This window comes from Setaria viridis, chromosome 1 (genome assembly GCF_005286985.2).
Source record: "Setaria viridis chromosome 1, Setaria_viridis_v4.0, whole genome shotgun sequence".
NCBI classification, from domain to species: Eukaryota; Viridiplantae; Streptophyta; class Magnoliopsida; order Poales; family Poaceae; genus Setaria; species Setaria viridis.
This window is the reverse complement of record NC_048263.2, coordinates 2,792,833-2,811,638: the sequence shown is the minus strand read 5'-3', so window position 1 is coordinate 2,811,638 and position 18,806 is coordinate 2,792,833. Positions and strand designations below refer to the sequence as shown.

Genomic DNA, 18,806 nt, shown 5'->3' with positions numbered 1-18,806 from the left:
AGGCCGATTCCATCACGTCTGGCAGTCTCTTTGGCGCTGGAGGAGATAGAGAGCTGCGGATTTGGTGATTGGTGTGCATATTCATCCTCTCCATGTTAGATCTAGGTAGAGTAGGAGTTCATAATCAAGTTCCAGACCTAATAATATAGACGTGGGTCGGACCAACTGTTCCTACGCACCAACGTTTATATACTTGAGTCTATATGTATGGAGAATTAATTGCTGAATTGGAGGTATATTACACTTGGTTTTCACTGCAACGGATAAAAGATGCACTACAGGAGAAGAAAAGTGGAATGATTCATTCCATGCGAATCTAGTACTCCCTCCGTTTCAAAATGTAGGTCGTTTTGATTTTTATAGATACATAAATTTTGCTACGCACCTACCACTACGCCACAAATAATTTTCGCTAGCGGTCAAAACCGATTTCTGCTGGTGGGTTCCGCACTCGCCAGCAACTCACTATCAGCACAAATGGTCTCTGTACTGGTGGGTGTCCACCCGCCAGTACAGTTCCAATTTGTGTTGGCGAGTGGTTAGGTAGCCTGACAGCACAGATATTTTTGGGATAATAAAAAAAAGCCCGGTCGCCCATCGCCCCCGCGCCTAGTCGGCCGCCGCCGCCGCGCCCGTCGCTACCCACCACCCCGCTCCTGCTCCCGTCCCCGCTGCACGCCACTCCTGGAGATAAGGGAGAGAGACAATGGAGAGAGAGGGAGAAGCAAAAGATGAGAGGATAGGAGAAGGGATAAGGTAGATGGTGTGCTTTAATTTGTATCCAGGACCCTTTGTGTTGACGGGTGACCTAACCACCCGCAGCGCAAATGGCATCCATTTGCGCTGGCGGGTGGTTATGTTACCCGCCAACACAAATGCATTTGTAGTGACAGGTTTTAACAAGTTAGCCACTGCACCTTTTGTGCTCGCGCGTGGCATTCATACCCGCTAGCACTCAAAAATCAAGATGCCAGCAAAAATTGTTTTTGACGTAGTGTACACGAAATTCTATATGTAGGTGCATAGCAAAATCTATGTATTTAGAAAAGTCCAAAAGACCTAAATTTTGAAAGGATCTAGTAATCAATTGATTTTCGCCATAAACAGCGTCGCTCTCAGTGTCTCGCAAGCGAGCCATCCACTAGCTCTAGCATCAAGTTGCTGCGTTACCACTGCCAATACAATCAATTATGAATTTATAATTGTAACATGTAGAGAGAGAAAAAATCGAATAGATTTGACCAGTTCGTTGGCCAGATGCATGCATTAATTCTTTGTCAAACAACGTTTGCAAGCTGGTGGTCAAGTGTACGCTGCCATGCATGCACCTTTTCGCACCGAGACGACCGCAACAACAAGTTGATGGTACGTGCTCGATCGCTGGATCAACGGAGAACTACTCAACCAGCACCCACCAATCCCTGCTGCATGCCTGCCTTGGTTCGGACGTCGCGCGCCCTTGCCCACACGGCGATCCACCTTGCATCGATCGGAAGCCGCACAAGGCCGTTGCGTTTCTGGAACACTAGTCACAAACCGGTACGGGGTATGTGCCCTAATAAGTTCATCATCTACTGTACGTCCTTGGCAATTGCGGACCAACTTTAATGTTCTTCATTTCCTTGTACGTAGTTGCAGCTAGTTGCAACTTTAATGTGTTTATTTTTTTGCCAAAGTAGTGTGGCTGACTACTTGACTTTGATCGTTGAAATATAGAAGTGCCATGCCAGTAAAAAGTGCTTAATTACATCCACTGCCGTGTCAGTCTCTCCTTTACGCCTACTACACGTACTAACGTAACATGTTATTGCGCATTTCCGTGGTACGCTGCGCGCCGCACCAGTTGACCTTGCGCCGGCCGGTTCATGCAACAAAGTGGGGTGTATGGGGGCCGCACAATGGGCGGGCGTTGACATTGCACGCAGAGTCCTCGGATGGATCCGGCCGCTCGTATTTGGAGAGATCAGCGAGCAGCAGAAATTTTGGACTTTTTTTTTGCGAATCACAGGGTAATCTGATCTCAAGACGCGTACTGTTCCCGATCGATCGGGCAGAGAGCTAGTGCTGGTAATATAACCACACTGCTTTAGTTTCTTCTTCCGTCCCCTCTGCATGCAGGTCAACGGAAGGCAGATGCAGTCCGTGCTGGCATCTGGCACTGCCATCGTCATGCATGGCGTGCTGACCAGCAAAAGTCAACGAAAACAGCGCATCCGCGGAGTACTGCAACGAGCGAATGCATGGGACGGAGGGAGAGAGTACACTATATCTAAGTGCATAACAAAAATTATACAACTAAAAAATCAAAATAACCTACAATTTGAGATGGAGGAAGTAGCAAAATACCTCTCACCATTGTTTGATTTTGCAACCCAATGCGATGGAACCAATGCGATGGAAGGAAGAAGAATTAAGTTAGTTCTTCCGTCATCTTTTTTTTTCTGAAAGATGCAGGGCTTGAACCCATGTCTCCAGATTTCGTCTTCCTTTTTTGTTTAGAGAACTTTTACCATGCACAAAAACCAAATGGGAAAAGGTAATATCACGTACCTTCGGGTATTCTGAAGAGATCGAGTTGGCGCACAAAATTTTCAGCTTCTTTAATATTGTACCATCTTCTCCGTCTCCAGCAAACTTGTAAAGTTGAGTTTCACAATAAAAGCTCGCTGCGAAGTCCTTGGGTCCTAGAGTGCACAGTGGAGGTGGTGTATGTTGACCGGGGCGAGCCGGTGAGAAGGTAATGATTCCACGTGCCATTTGAAGCAGAAGAGATGACACGGCCGTACGTTGTGTGGAGCTGGGGAGGTAGGACCGCAATTCAATAAAGCTGGGTTGAAATTTGGCGTTAGGGGAGTGGAAGATCGTTGATGGAGAATTGCCTGAGACGAGGCGTAGATGGGCAAATCGTTATAAACTTATGATAATAATAATACTAATAGCGTAGTGTTACTACCGTGTTAACCCCTTGTCATGCATGTGCTGATCGTTAGTGATCGTTAGGGAGTACACTGTATATCGCATGTGTGCATGTGCCCTGGATCGGAGAAAGCTCCGGGAAGCCGGCCGTGACGAGCGAGCTAAGCAAGCCAAGCGTACGCGCACGGCGCCTGCTGCACACATGCGTACAGTGGAGGACACGGCCTCGTTGTCGGGAGCTAGCTAGCGGTGTGTGATTCCTTCAGATCAGAGCTCCATCGGCCAGACAGCCAGCGATGCCATCAGCCATCCTAGCTAGCTACTGGACACGGCATCTGTCGGTCTCCGACAACCACTGTGTCGCCCGCCACTCAACCCGGCGCCGATCTGGCTCTCCAGCTAGCCGGAACCACCGTACCAGTGGGTGTCTGAGCTGCCGCCGGTGCCTGTTTCTCGCCTTCACATCACGTCACGTCTCGCGTCATGCATGCCGAAAGAAGGAAACGGCGTGTGCCTGTGATGAACAAATGCACACAGACCTCAACACACATCAATAATGCCACCACATCTTATCTCTGTTTAGAAAATTGAACATCTTTTTTTATTAAAAAGAGCGGAAAAGAGTTGATACGATCTTTCTGATGGGGACGCCAGCTTTTGCAGTAGAAACCAAGCGTTGATGACAGACCAAGTGAAACGTTAACGAACTCCTATGCAGCTACAAGTTACCTTGCTGTAATCTAAAAGACCCTCCAAACCAAAGCACTAAATCTAAAAGCACTCGAGTGATGCTTTAATCTCTTTTATTAGTTACCTTGCTGTTTATCTCTAGATTCTCTTGGTAAGTTTTTTATTTATCAAGGTACTCTGTTTCTGACAGAACTTTTTTTTTTCCCAAAGGTACAAAAAGAAATAAACTTCTTCAACTAGATCACTCAATAATTTTTTTTCACTCGGTACCTATGTTACCGGTGACCCTTCAATAGTTTCTTTTTGCTTGACACCGCGCTTGCTTCAAACCAAGTATCAAAAAATATAGACAAATATCTGTTATGATTTTATATTTTACAAGTATACATGACTCCCTAATAATGCAAAATAAAACCAAGCGAAGACGTGCCACCATAGAAGTGAATAGACATACTATAGGGTTCTAAGTCAATATAAATTTTGAATATGAGTGGTAGAGTGGGGGCATATGCCCCTCACTGAACTCTCTTTAGGTGCGGGTTACAAAAGACCAACCAAATCAAAGGGAAATCCACTAAAAGATGTAAACAATAAGAAAAACTTATATATATAGAGAGACCGCCTTTTTATTTTTATTATAATTCATACGTGTACATAAACTTGTTGTCACCTTTAACTTTTTCTTTGCAAGTGGTTGAAATTATTTTTTTTGACCTTGATAAGATTTGTTTGGATGGTAGTTTTGGACTAAGTTGTTTCTCATAGTGGCCACCTGAAGTTTCTAGTCCTAGCATGCTAGTGACGGCTAATTGAGTCATGCATGTCAGCGGCTTGATTGGCGTGGTAGGGTCTTCCCACTAGCAGCAACTCGCCATGGTTGTATACAATGGTTAGTTTGCCACCACAATGATTGTCATATGCGCTATTTTGAGGATGGGTTTGGGCTGCGGTGGACTTTCGGACGAAACCCCTGCTTGGCTACATGCTGATGCTGACACTGTGGTGCTACAGTAACCATTCGCTAATGATGGATTAATTAGGCTCAATAGATTCGTCTCGTGATTTAGCCTAGAAGTTCTGCTATTAGTTTTGTAATTCGTTCATATTTAATCATCCTAATTAACATCCGAACATTCGATGTGACAGGGCTAAAGTTTAGTCAATATCTCCCAAACACCTCTAGCCACGTGTACATGTGGCGATGGGCATGCATGATGCGAGGCCCACAAGATCCACTAGAAAGTTAATGAGAACGAGACGGGGGTGCCTGCCAAGCCAGTGACGCATTCACTCGCTGCTACTCCGGTCAGTGAGGAAACGCGGTGTCACGGGCGGGCGTACGGACCAGCCTGGTCACCTGCCAGAAACGGTCTCCAAGCTTTGGACGACGCGATCTCGAGGCCAAAGCGCCCTTCAAACCACACCTTCCCAGAAGCCGAATTGACCCGGCCCAACCCATCGTCTTCCTTCCCATCCTACCCGGTCAGAGTGTCAGACCCCATCACCCACCATTCCCGCCGTCTCCTATAAATACCCCCGTCCCCTCCCCCCAATACCCATCCATCCTCATCACCGGACGCAAGCAAAGCGAAGCTACTTCGCCTTCCAAATCTCGAATCCACTCGAGTGAGCGCAATCGTGATCCGCAAAAGCAAGCGAATTCTTAATCCCCAGGCGCACAGCGACAGCCCATCGACCATGGCGGCGGCTCTCCATGCGCAGCGACTCTTCTTGACGGCCTCCACCTCTTCGCCGTCCTCGTCCTGGACCGCGCGCCGGCCGCGGCGGAGCGCCGCTGCTCCCTGCCGCGCCGCCCTGCGCGTGCCTAGCGGTCTGCAAACGTCGGCCGCCAGCCCCGCGGACCTCACCCTCAAGCTGGACTGGATCGACGCGCGCGTCCCGGCGGCGGCGGCGCAGGACGGAGCGGCGGTCGAGAAGCTCCGCGCGGTGGCGGAGGCGGCGGCGGACCGCGCGGAGATGCACGACATCATCGGGCGGCAGCGGGACAACTGGAACCACCTGCTGCTCCACTCCACCAACTCCCTGACCCTCGCGGCCTCCGTCATGGCCGCGCTCGCGCCCGCCGCGCCCGGCACCGTGGGCGCGCTCAAGGCCTCCGCGGGGGCGCTCCTCGCCACCGCGGCGGTCACCATGGCCGCGGTCAACAGGATCCAGCCGTCGCAGCTCGCCGAGGAGCAGCGCAACGCCACGCGCCTCTGGAGGCAGCTGGAGCGCGACGTCCGCGCGGACCTCGACGGCCACCACAGGACGGCACCGATCACCGAGGCTGACGTGCAGGACGCCATGGACCGGGTGCTTGCGCTCGACGCCGCGTACCCGCTGCCGCTGCTCCCCGGGATGCTCGAGAAGTTCCCCAAGGCCGTCGAGCCCGCCCGGTGGTGGCCGCGCCGCCGCCCTCAACAGCTGAAGAGCAAGAGGCCCAAGAGCTTCGGCCGCCGCTCCGGCAACGGAAACACCAACAACGGGTGGACGCCGGAGCTGGAGGAGGAGATGCGGGGGCTCCTGCGCGTGCTCAAGGCCAAGGACGAGCACCAGTACCTTTCCGTCGGCAAGCTGGTCCTCACCCTCAACCGCGGCCTCGCCGTGGCCGGTCCGGCCCTCGCCGGCACCGCCGCCATCGCCGCGGCCTTCATCGGCAGCAGCAGCGGCAACGGCGACGCCGGCTCCTGGGCGTCCGGCGCCGCCGCCCTCTGCGGCGCGCTGGCGGCGGCGGCGAACACGGTGGAGCACGGGGGTCAGCTGGGGATGCTGTTCGAGCTGCTCCGGAACTGCGCGGGGTTCTACCGCAAGATCCAGGAGGACATCGAGGCGGCGCTCGGGGAGCCCGACGCGGAGAGGAGGGAGGACGGGGAGGTGTTCGAGACCAAGGTGGCGCTGCTGCTGGGCCGGAGCGCGTCGGACCTCCGGCAGTTCCGGCGGATGGCGTCGGCGTCGGTTAGGGACGAGGACATCAAGGACTACGCCGGCAAGCTCTTCTGAGCAGCAAAGATTGCATGGGAAATGTGCATAGATACCAACACTAATTAGAGTCCCGGACAAATTGAAGTTCCTGGGAATTCCATTCATTCGTTCATTCTTTTGTAACAAAGTCAAACCGTAATGACAATTCTTTGATTCATCCGATTTCATTGAGTCCATGATCTGAATTGGCACGCATGATGTGAATTCTGAAACAAGTTTGAAGCTTTGCGCCAACGGCCTGATGATCTCTTCTGCCAAGAGCACGGCGCGTCAGACGAAGCCGGGCGCGCCGACGACGGGCACCTACCGAATACCGTAGACACGGGTGCGGCGGGCGCACATGACATGACGGACGCGCAGGGAGAGAGAGCGGAGACAAGGTTGGAGTCCATGTCCAACCCAGCGCGTGATCGACGCGACGCGATGCGAGCACCACCACGAAGCCTGTCGACTACGGCTGGTTTCGTAACAGTTTCAAATGCAACTCTCTTTTTTTAACATTTTTTTGGCGTACGGCCGGAGCATATTTCACATGGTCTTTCATCTCTCTCCTTTCGGTTTGTGTGTCCCGGCCAGCGTCCTTCCACATTTGTTTTTTTTTTTGAGAGACGAGACAAAACGGGGCTTTTTTAGCCTTTGACCGCCCTGCGCCCCAGCTCGGCCCACTCTGCGAAACGCGGCCAATATTATCATATCGACCTGTTTCATGGGAACGGAATGAAATCGTTCAGAGAGACACACACCAGGCAGCAGGGTGGTCAATTCAACCTTTCGAGGGAACGGATCAACGGAAACGCGAGATCTTTACGACCGACCATACGGTCGTCGCTCGTCGCCGTACGTACAAGTCTACGCAGAACGCACGGGCGACGAGCTCCAAAGTTCAAGCCCATCTGTGTGCATTTTGCAGATTAATGGCAACCTGGTCATCGTGGTTAACTTGCTAATGAAAGAAAATTAAAAAGTTAGTCATACTGGCGGTATTTGGATGCTTTTTTTCCCAATAGCAGGTTTTGTATGTATGGTGATAAAACCTAGAATAATCCAAGCATCTGTGCTTGAGTAACTCGAATATAACCTAACCAACCGAGCTACACCGAATGCATGTATGGTTGTTAATATAGTCAAAACTCATGACAAGAGATGATACAGCAGCATCATGGATACGCACAAGCTTTGGCCTTCTCCAAGTTACAAGTTGTCACCAACTTGGTATTCGCGTTCGGTTCGGATTCAACCGACCACCCTGGACGCAAACGGTGATATCTCCTTCATACCACATCGAAACGAGACGTTCTTTGATGCGTTGGAAAGAAGACGACGAAACCTTTCGTTTGGTTTTGGTCCTAGCTCCAGAAGCATCGTGGATCATTCTGTGATACCATGATAAGGTGCTGCATCACCAGTTTTGGGTCAAGTTTGCCTTGTATCGTGTCGGGCCTTAAGCCCATGTTGTGGGTGCCCCTCTCCTGGTCGCCCCCAACCCTGGCTCACTCCTTTTTCATATAAACTCAGTAGCCGCCAACTGAGAGACTTGGGTTTGTTTAGTTCTAGTTTTCCATTGAGAAATTGAGATTGATTCATTGTAACTGTGGTGACAAGTCCTTTTACTATGATCCAGGGCTCCTGTTCTTGTTCTTATCGACTGTGTCGATTAGTCCTTTTGAATTGAGAACTTGAACCTTTTATTTCAGATCTATTTCATATACATCTGCAATTTCAGATTGCGTGTTTATACTTTCTTGCTTGTGTTCTTCGATTTGCTTGCAGCGAAAGCTTTCTTGGTGAGGTCAATCGAGTTGTGCTTGGTTGATAATCAATGGAGCAGCGGTGTAGCGGTTGCAGGGGTTTGAATCATGTCTGATTAGAAGCCCGGATCATCAACGTCGAGTTCTCCACCAATCGAATTATCCATACATATTGGAAGATCGGGCCAGCTCTACATGAGAAGAGCTTGTTACAAGAGATGATACACTATATGCAACCAAAATCTAAATTGATGAAGAGATCAATTTACAGCAGCGGTATTTATACCATCACATGCAGTTTATATCAATACAGAACATAAAAACTAGAAGAGAATTGTATGGATCATCTCCAATCTCCAATCTCCATTATATAAGATGTGAATACATCCTACATCTCTCTTTCTTTTATTTGGCTCCGATACATATCACAGGAGGGGGAGCTCCATAGGCGGTTGGACGGTATGGGGCTTAAGCACCCCCCTCCCCAACCCAACAAAGTGGGCGAAGCTACCATGATTCATGGGTAATTCTCATGAACACCCCAGAATTTTGTCCAAATACCATGAACATATAGGCTCAAGTTGTACACATGGTGGTTTATTTCATCATTTGTCATCTCAGCCAAGCCTTCCCTAATGAAACAAGTTGACACACAGCCACTGTAGTTGGTTAGGCTAATTCATGTATCCTCTAATCCAATTGTTTCTTTCCTCATGCAATTAACGAATGAAACAATTGCTTAGTGGTGTGTGTATCAAACGTACTATAGTAGGCTATACTGAAGTTTAACTAGGAAAAATGAGTTAGAAATCAAAATAAAGTGATTTGAAATCTTTGTGAGAATTTGCCGTGAAGGCATCCATGCTAGTTTTGGCCACATCGCGGCAAATTGGTCTTGATTACACTTTTTGAGAGTGATTCTTTCTTACAAGATAAGGACAATGAAACCATTATTCTTAATTACTCTTTCATTCCAAATTGTAAGTCATGTTGGTTTTTCTAGATGCATAATTTTTATTATATATCTAGACATAGCGTATATCTATATGATAATAAAAGCTATAAACTAGAAAAGCCAAAATGACTTACAATTTGGAATAGATGGAGTACAATATGCAAATGCAAATGTATTTTTCTTTGAAAATTATATAGTTTTAGGTTGAGATATGTTTAATTTGAATAGCTTATACTTCAATTTAAGATACAAAAGTTTTTTCATATATTGTATAAAAAATAGCTTGAGAAAAGTAGGAATGCCCAACTCTCAAATTTTATCTCCGTTGCCTCGCACTCTCAAGTTTTTTCGCTGGGGAACTTTTATCTCCGTTGCCGCTGGGGAAGTGAGAAAAATAGGAATGCTCAACTCTCAAATAGGAAGTGAGAGTGAGCCGCTTGGGACCCAGAAGAGTCCAGGAAGGCAAAGGGAGGGGATGACTCGTCTCTAAAATGCATCGGGTGTGGGGAAGTGAGAGTAGGGCTGCATTTTAAAGCACTGGAGAAAAGAAAAGGAATGGTTGATGCCCTAAATATTGCCCGTATTAATCCAAGGACTGTGCAACATTAGTTACCTATAGTGAATCCACATCACCTTCCTTTCTTTCCTTCTATTTTTGCATGTGTGTGTGTGTGTGTGTGTGTGTGTGTGTGTGTGTGTGTGTGTGTGTGTGTGAGAGAGAGAGAGAGAGAGAGAGAGAGAGAGAGAGAGAGAGAGAGAGAGAGAGAGAGAGAGAGAGAGAGAGAGAGAGAGAGAGAGAGAGAGAGAGAATTCAAGGGTATATCATAGGCCACACGCCGAGGAGCCAAATTCGTCGTGTGTTTCGGAGACGATTTCAGGCGGTTCGGCGAGACAGACCGACCGACATTGCAACGGCTTGAAAAGAACGTGTGGCAACATTCTGAACACTAGCTCGGTCAATGGTCGCTGCGAAGGTATAATGGACCCTGTCAAGCTTGTACGCTTGCCAAATTACGAGCCTGATACCATCAGCCAGTTGCCCAGTTGGGATGGAATAGGTCAATTCAAGGTAACGGTATCACCACGACCACGGCCCGAAACAGAAAGGTATGGGTCAAAGCTCAATTGCGCATGCCCGCGGATTCAGCCTGAAAATTCAGTGCGTCGATGGCTCCGACGAAAACTTTGAATTCCAGGTGAGTTTTGATTAAAAACTTTGCTTTGAATTTCAGGCGGTTCATCGGCGTAGTAGCGCTCGGGATTGCAGTGACTGGGAATAGCTCATGTCCCGAGCCAGTCATCCAGAGTGAAATCCTGGATATCTGGGTCGTTTTCTAAAGTCTGAATGGACCTGAGAAGAGCATCTAGTCAGGCATCAGGTTTGGTTACCAGCAACAGCAGTTGATGGCTGGAACAATCTCATGACCAGTACTCGGCAGGGGGGAAAAAGAATGAGCTGGTTCTCAAAGGCAGGCCAATTCATCATACTTCTGTTCCATCTCAATTCACGAAAGCTCAATTTGTCTTTGCACATGTTGACAACCTAATAAACCGACTGCTCCTACTGGATAAATAGTCGAGATCCTCCTACTTGAATGGTTTCAAGACTTTTTGTTTCCAAAACAGTGCATGATATAGCGTCCAGAATCCTCATTCTTTGGCCGGTTAGTACCCGGGTTGGAGCTGCGCTGCTATGTGTTCCTTCTATACCATCTAAGCCTGCTTCAGAGACATAGCCCTTGCGCGAAGGTTGAGAAATATCCCCCTGCACAAGGAATAGAAAGGGATGACCAGATAACAAGTGAGATTTGCCCAGTCATGCATCGGGAAACAAGTCTTGCAGAATGTTCAGGACAAGAGAACATTACCAACAGCATGCGACAAAGCTGTGGAAGATCACACGGAATTGCAAAGGCATGTACTGGTGGTTGATCCAACTGACAATTGGCCAAAACTGCAGAGCAAACGGATTCATGACTGATCCGTGGAGGGAAATTAAAAGACTAGTATCAGCACCAAAAGAAAAATACATACCATCCAAGCGCTCAATTGCACAGAAGGATATTGTTTCTTCACCCTGATCGTCACATCCTTCAAAGGCCTCCCTAAATTGCAAGATGGGATAAGTACCCTTGGACTGACGAGGTATAGTAGAAGATTTATGGAAGCAACAATGGTATTATATTAAATAGACGGCCATGTCATTCAAGATGCACTACTGTGATATCATATTTCTGCTTATGCATAGTCATTTTTCAGGAGACTGACAATGGAACAATGTATAATAGTACACATTAATGGAAAAGGGAGGGGGTGGGGTGGATTTTGAGATTGTAACTGGCAATTTGATATAGCACGATGTCAACACAACTTCTTTAATCACAACAAACTACACTGATATGACGGTTAACACACTTACTCTCAACAACATATCCGTAATAGAACAAGAACAACAAATTGTTCCAGGGAGAAGATGTCACTTGCTCCAGCAACACCTGAAAAGAGTATCGTACATGAAACACTACATACTAAGTTACTGACATGATATCGATTAAATGTTGTTAACAGGTATTAGCTTCAATTGAACCCAGGGTTCCAAATCCAACTAGTAAAAAAGAGGGTAGTTTATAATTTGGTAACAGTTTGAACAAGTTAACCAATCTAGAACTATTTCAGTGTGAAGCTAGCAATATGAATTCAGAAAATGAAAAAAAGAGAAAACACACGTTGCTGGAATCCATCAGTAAATCAGCCTGTTACTCACTGGTTACAGGTGTCCCAATTATGTCCAATATTTTTACTGGAACCCACCAAAAAAAAGTTGCTCCAATCAAGACTTTGGACAATTAGCAAGCATTAGTTCTAGATTGCTGCAGTCCAATTCTTTGTCGCTTATCAATTATTAGTTGGCTACTGAAGTCAAAACATCTATTCGATGTTAAATCATTTTTCTTTTAGTGTGCAGGGGAAGTACAAACAATTATTTATACATAGCCTGCACAATAAGGAGAGGTATCATGAAAATTGTCAATGACAAACAGTATACCTTCTTAGCTATAGTTTTGGTATCCTTCTTCCCTTTGAAGATATAATCCAAAATTTTGTGCAAGAAATGTCCAAATGGGCCACCATATGCAAAACCAAAGAGCTGCAACGTGATATCAATAGGTGGTGTGAGATCATAACAGTCAAGGGCATGCAAGTGAGCACAATAAATACAAGAACAAAGGCATATAAAGAAAACACCTGTTGGTGAATGAATTAGTTTGGGTTACAGACATAACAGATCAGATCAAAGTATGTGGAATGCTACTTGTTTCTTAGCGATCAATAAAGCAAAGTAAGAATTGCATAAGCATGGCATAAGTTAATGCCAGATGTCTTTAAGTTTTATTTGGATTCAACTACTGAATACCCTCATAAACTTTCATGAAGGCTATACAATATGTTACACAAACAACAGTTAGGACAACTGAGACTTGAGACCACAAGTTTGTAGAACAATAGAAAGCAGTGAGCAGCCCTCTTCTTAAAACAAAAGAGACTCATCCGAATAGAAGATATACTATTAAATAATTGCGGTGCACAATCTTTCTGACAGAAGTAAGCAAGGAAAACCACCAAACATTCAAATGCATATCCTTATTTTGAGAAACAGCCTGACATAATTCTGAATAAACTAGCAGCACTCTTTGGTAGCATACACTAGCAATTCATGTTTGCACTCAGCATAAAGAATCCATGAATTTTCGTCACACTCTAACAAATTTATTTGCAACCCCAACCTAAGGCAACATAAATCAGAGACAGAAGCAGACCACATCCACATTGCAGCAATTCAATGGGTGAACTGAAACTACTTGCTAAATGCCTTGAATTGAAGCTTCACATCTTTCAACTGCGCCCCCACATCCTACCGTGAATTCCACCCAAAACCAGTTGATAAGAACTATTCACACTCCAAAAGTTGCAACAGCGAAACTGCAGTTGAGCTGATACGACAATACAGTACATATCAGTGTAACACCATCCATTCATCCTATACGATTCGACGGCAACTAAACTCGCTGACAGTAGCAGAAACTAAATACAAGGCTGCATCTTTACCATCTTGAGGAACAGCCGGCGCTTCTCAATCTTCTGGTACCCGGAGAGCTTCTGCGCCACGGAGTCGCTGACGCCGGCGAGGCACCCCGCCGTGACCATCTGCATCAGCCAATGAAACGAACTCAATTCAAGAACTCCCCCTCTCTTCCGAAAGAGAGAAACAAAATCCAAGAACAAGGAGCGAAAGATGAGACCTTTGTGCGAAGAGGGTGCTGCTGGAGCTGGAGCAGGTACTGCCTCCACGCCCTGTACGCCAGCGACCCCTCCCCCTTCCCTCCTCCCCGTCCTGCTCCTCCCGCTGCTGCCATGGCGACCGACCACCAACCCCACCGCCTGAACCCCTTCGATCGATCTGCCCACCTACTCCTCCTCCTCCAACCGAGCACTGCGCACGCTGCCTCTGTGCGCTCGCTTGATTTTTTTTGGAGGGGCGGATTCTGCGATGCTCTTGTGTGGGTGAGTCGGCGAGAGATGGGAATCGCGTGGGAGATGATTCCGGCGGGTGGCTGCCGCGGTGGTCCCTCGCCGGCCGGACGATGCACGTGGTGGCCGACGTGTGGGCCAGAGGCAGTTAACCCTCTCTCTGACAACAAGGCTGATGTGGGGGTAGTTGCAGCTTTTATTAGGCCCAGCCGACGCTCTTGTGTGGGCCGGGGTTTTGATGGGCCTGTTGAGATATTAGGCTTTCTTTTCTTTGGAAACTACTAGTCGGGCCGGGTTTATCCTCTAAAAACATTGGGCCGGAGTTTTAGAAAAGTTAATTTCAGCTAAATACGAAGTTTTAATTAGTGGTGGCTAATGAGAGATCTCGACACGTGTAAAGTATAGAGATTAGGGATACGCAGAGATTGAAAGCAAACCTAACGCGCCCCATGGCCATAGAAAAAAGCGACCGCCCGACCCATTGCAATCGGAATCAAAATGGCCAAAAGCTTATGAAAGGAAAATAATCGCGCCTTTTCTTAACCTACTATCATGCTATTGTTACTTATTATGTCCCACTAGGGCAAGGGCAATGGTGCCATTTTATAGGTCGACTTGTTTGGAAACATTTATGACGGGAATCAATTTTCTTAATTTGTGTTCTAAAAAAACTTAACTTGTGGCATATGGTTGGGGCAAATGTTCTCAGTTGACACTTGAAAATGCTACTTTCCCCAAGGAATGCAAAATAGTAGCTTTCGCTAGCTATTTAGTCGGGTAGAATGGCGTCTTCCTATACTAAAATAAGTCAAGTTCGGATTAAAAAAAAAAAGGAAAAGCCACCTAGTGCACCTTGGTACTTTCTTTTCCACCCTTATAAATCGGGTTGGTAAGAAAACTTTCACAGCCTTATAGTGGAATTTCTCGTTAAAATACTCCCTCCGTTCCAAAAAAAATGCAACTCTCACTTTCCGAGGAGTCAAATAGTTTCAAGTTTGACCAAATTTTTAAAAAAAACTAACATTCACGTCTCCAAATAGATTTAGTATGAAAATATATTACATGATTAATCAATTGATATTTATTATGTACCATAAATGTTAGTCCTATTTTGTATAAATTTGATCAAATTTAAAATTGGTTGACTTCTCGGGAAGCGGGAGTTGCATTCTTTTTGGGACGGAGGAAGTAAAATCCAACTTGTTATGCAGTATTTACATAATTTTGGGATAATTTCACTTATAGTAGTATTTTACAATGGTTATTAACTTACTATCTTGTTTTCTGTCTCATACTAACTCGACATATTTTTTCTTTTTCACTATTAAATTTTTTAAGTATGTTAAAGGCATAGACGACACCCTCAGCAGGCAACTACACAAGAAATTAGTTATTAGATAGATAAGGCCTCACGTAATGCGAATACGCACTTTCCCACCGGAAATACATACCTGTATGACTCCATAGCTCTTGCAAATGATTTGCATACAAATAAAAACATTTAAAATTACCCCACCTCAAGGCAAGATTCTGGCTCAGCCACTACAAGTTTTGGTGTCACTTTCGCCGTGGTCTCCGCAGGTGCCCCTCTGGTTTAGCAACCGGCAACATCCGCATCATCAGCATTCACCAACACCATTGTCACGCACCCAAAAGGAAGAAGAAACAACATTGACCAGTGCATGAATTGGAGGAGGTGGATTGGCCTGCCAAGGTTTGCGAGCTCAGCTCTAGATCTTCGCATCTCGCATGGTGCGTGGCATTGTTAAACCAAAGGTTTGTAATAAAGCAGTTCCATATTGATTGGTTGCCTCTTTATTATCACAGGAAAAGGAAACACACCAAATCTTTGCTCCACTTGTGCTACATATTGCTTCACTACATGGACATATCCATGGTGCTCCATCTTTTAGCTCTTTTTGTTTGAATGAAAAAGAAGAGGACGGGAGTGCAATATATCGGGATAGCAAAGCGAATCGCCGTGCAATGGAGGAATCCTTCATTTTGTTGTGTGCTAGTAATATGATGGATGGATCCATCAGAATCAAGCTGCATGGCATTTAAATTGTTGGGGTACTAGAACAATTTCTTGTACCAGGTTAATATTATTTGGATGATGGAACTCCAAAAGGGATCTTTCGGTTATCGGATACAATTAGTTTACTTTTCAATGGTGTGGGAGAGTGATGTTGTTGGTCTAAAAATATTGATCTTGGACTCGTCTTAATTTTTATATCAGCATTGTGGTAGCTGATGGAGACACTGAAAGAATGCCATCGTAACCACCCCTTAATGCGCTCAACATCAAGCCCTTATTATTATATACTTTCTAGGTCAGGTCATGAAATCAAATGCCATACAAAGTGCATAACGCCTCAACATATATGTGTGGTCACTGTCTGTAGAAAGAGCGCCACTAGCTAATGCAGAGAGATATTCTAGATTTAGGCCTGATTTCTTGTTATTTGTGGATGGTAAAAGGAAATAAACGTCTATCAGTCGCGCTGGAGCGATCGAAAAGCGAAACAGCATTCATGTTAAATTAGCATGTCAATATCAGCAGACATTTTTCTCTCCTTTACATCTTGATAGCCTACAAAAATGTTTGCGCTTGGGAACTTTCTCTAGCTTAAAGAAATTCAATAATGGGGGCAGCATCAGCTGCCTTGCTCCAAACTCCTGAACAGGTAGCATATATAGCTAACCATAAAAAAAAAATAGGTGCGTTATGCTGAGAGCCCTAAACTCATAGATAATCTGTTAGTAATTACTCCATCCATTCCAAATTATAGTTTGTTTTGGATTTTTAAGATTCATAGCAAAAGCTATGTATCTAGACATAGCATATATCTATGTACATAGTTCAATTTATGAATCTAGAAAAAATGAAATGACATATAATTTGGGACGGAGGAAGTATACTTTAAGGTTGGATTGGAGCTCGCTAAGAAGCAGGGAGTGAAAGGGAATCTGGATGGGGTGGCTCCGTGTTTGCGGATACGTCAGGAAGTTGGTTGGTGATGCTGCTGAGACGTTGCAATAACCAATCTTTTAGCATCTTAGTGGACAAATATTGTAAATCTAATTCTCCTAAGGCCACGGACAATGAATAGTATAGCAACATCCCGTCAATCCGTCATGAAGGAAGTAATTAAAAAAAAGAACTTTAACAAAACTCTCTTTCTTTTGTGCTATAGGAAACCGCAATGGCTCGAATAATGGGAGCAGCATCATGTGTCGAGCTGTCGATCGATCTTCTCCGAGTGTACGCTATTGGGAAAGCACATATTCCACTACGCATGGCACGACTTGGACATGATGTGGTTCCAATCCAAAGGTGATCCTCCACATGCTATGTACCGAGTAGGAGAACGAACACATCGCAGGGGAGAATCAGAAACCCTGCAGATCTCGAACCACCTGACCCAAGAATCACATCCGGCCGACGGAAGAGATTAATGGTTGAGACAGAGAATCGATGCGCACATGCGTGATCATGAAAATCTTGTACTGCGTAGTAGCTATCAAAATTGCTTCTCTCTCAGACATACACACATGTTTTAACACAACGCTCGTAGATATTTTCCTATCTTTATGTAGTTTTGTAAATTGTAATATACTTTAGTTACAAATTAATTTATATAATTTTTCATTCTTGCTTATGAATCTTTCCTTACATCCTACCTTCACATGTGTTTGCCATGTGTTTGGTTAAAACCTTAATTTAATACATGTGGTTGACATGAAAATATATATATATATATATATATATATATATATATATATATATACTTTATCAATCACTTTATACATATGCATAATGCATATATACGTGTTTTCATGGTGACACACATCATTAAATATTTTTTGAGTGAGACTTTTTAGATTAATAATGGTAGAGTAGGTAAACTTAGTTAGATGCGGGTTTACAAGTTATTTTAGATTTTTTGTAATTATGTAATCAGATCTACGTAATTGATGGTTAATTTTTTTATTTTATAATGTTTTTGTTAGTAGGAATCGTGAAGATTAATATAAATGACGACATTCCGAAAAAAACATATAAATGATGACAAGACGCCTTTAATTAGTAATATAAGGTAAGATTTTTATACAAACCGCGTGTAACTCAAGCCATTCAGGTTAGAATCCTCGACTCGGCATGGGTGTTCAAAATTTTTTTGGATTTATTTCAAGATTTAAACATGCGCTATTTTTCAGAGATATGCAACATGTCTATTGACATTAGATTTGCCGGCTCAATCTCTCGAAAGTACTCATATGTACATATGATTGCTTACATATAGGAGTATTCAAAGGGCTGATGATTTGTGTATGTGGGTGTTTATTATATGTACAAAGTTTTGAAAAAATAAATTAAGACTCTTATTGTTTGCCACTACTAGAAAACTAATTAAGCTGTAGTCCCGGAAAACCTAAAGGAGCTCGATTTCCCGATCAGAACTAAGATTTACTGGGACTAACGACTCAGATTTGTAACACAAAATCTGGATTAAAATCTTAGGTTTGTGTTACAAATTCGGATTAAAGGATCATTTTTAATCCCGGTTGATGTTATAAATTGAGATTAAAAGATTCCCTACAAACTACGAAATTTAAATCCGGAATTAACGTAGCTTTGGTCCAGGTTCAAATTATTTTGAAATTTTTATTGGAAATCAAAGATTAGTTTTCCACTGGCATGCGTGGGGTTGAAGCAGTCGCACAACGTATAATTAATGCACGTACTGCAGCAAAGTCCCAGTTTGCGGTTTACGATTGGGTTCTGCCGCGTCGGAGAGCCGCCGGAGCATGCAAGCGCGTCTTGTGCCTCGTGCCGGGACGCGCCACCGCAGCCGCGGCTGAGGGACGAAGCTGAGCGCGTGCAGACCGGAAGGGACGCACGCGTGGCGGCCGGCAGGTGCCCGGAGTTACCGATCGAGCTCTTGCCATCGGGCAAGTCACGTCAGCGACTAGGTAGCCCA

The 18,806-nt window shown here is 45.2% G+C and overlaps 2 protein-coding genes across 2 annotated transcripts; one reads left to right on the top strand and one right to left on the bottom strand.

Annotated features, from left to right (window-relative positions):
- The first annotated feature begins 5,149 nt into the window (after positions 1 to 5,149).
- On the top strand, positions 5,150 to 6,750 carry LOC117847463 (probable F-box protein At4g22030). Its single transcript, XM_072295152.1, has one exon. The coding sequence runs from the start codon at positions 5,305 to 5,307 to the stop codon at positions 6,604 to 6,606; it is 1,302 nt and encodes a 433-aa protein (XP_072151253.1). The 5' UTR covers positions 5,150 to 5,304; the 3' UTR covers positions 6,607 to 6,750.
- A 3,998-nt stretch (positions 6,751 to 10,748) lies between these two features.
- LOC117841730 (peroxisomal membrane protein PMP22) lies at positions 10,749 to 13,941 on the bottom strand. Its single transcript, XM_034722211.2, has 7 exons — positions 13,593 to 13,941; positions 13,399 to 13,497; positions 12,338 to 12,439; positions 11,711 to 11,786; positions 11,326 to 11,396; positions 11,160 to 11,245; positions 10,749 to 11,056 (listed from the first exon to the last, which is right to left on the bottom strand). Exons 1-7 carry the CDS (start codon positions 13,704 to 13,706, stop codon positions 11,005 to 11,007), a joined length of 600 nt encoding a protein of 199 aa, XP_034578102.1. The 5' UTR covers positions 13,707 to 13,941; the 3' UTR covers positions 10,749 to 11,004.
- Between the last annotated feature and the right edge of the window lie 4,865 nt (positions 13,942 to 18,806).

Bases quoted from the DNA above. Each gene is read 5' to 3' on its own strand.
- LOC117847463 (XM_072295152.1), top strand. From the start codon at position 5,305: ATGGCGGCGGCTCTCCATGCGCAGCGACTCTTCTTGACGGCCTCCACC.
- LOC117841730 (XM_034722211.2), bottom strand. From the start codon at position 13,706: ATGGCAGCAGCGGGAGGAGCAGGACGGGGAGGAGGGAAGGGGGAGGGG. The intron at 11,787-12,337 runs GTATACTGTTTG...TACTCTTTTCAG, and splicing joins CCAAAACTATAGCTAAGAAG to GTGTTGCTGGAGCAAGTGAC. The intron at 11,397-11,710 runs GTAAGTGTGTTA...CTTGCAATTTAG, and splicing joins TTACGGATATGTTGTTGAGA to GGAGGCCTTTGAAGGATGTG.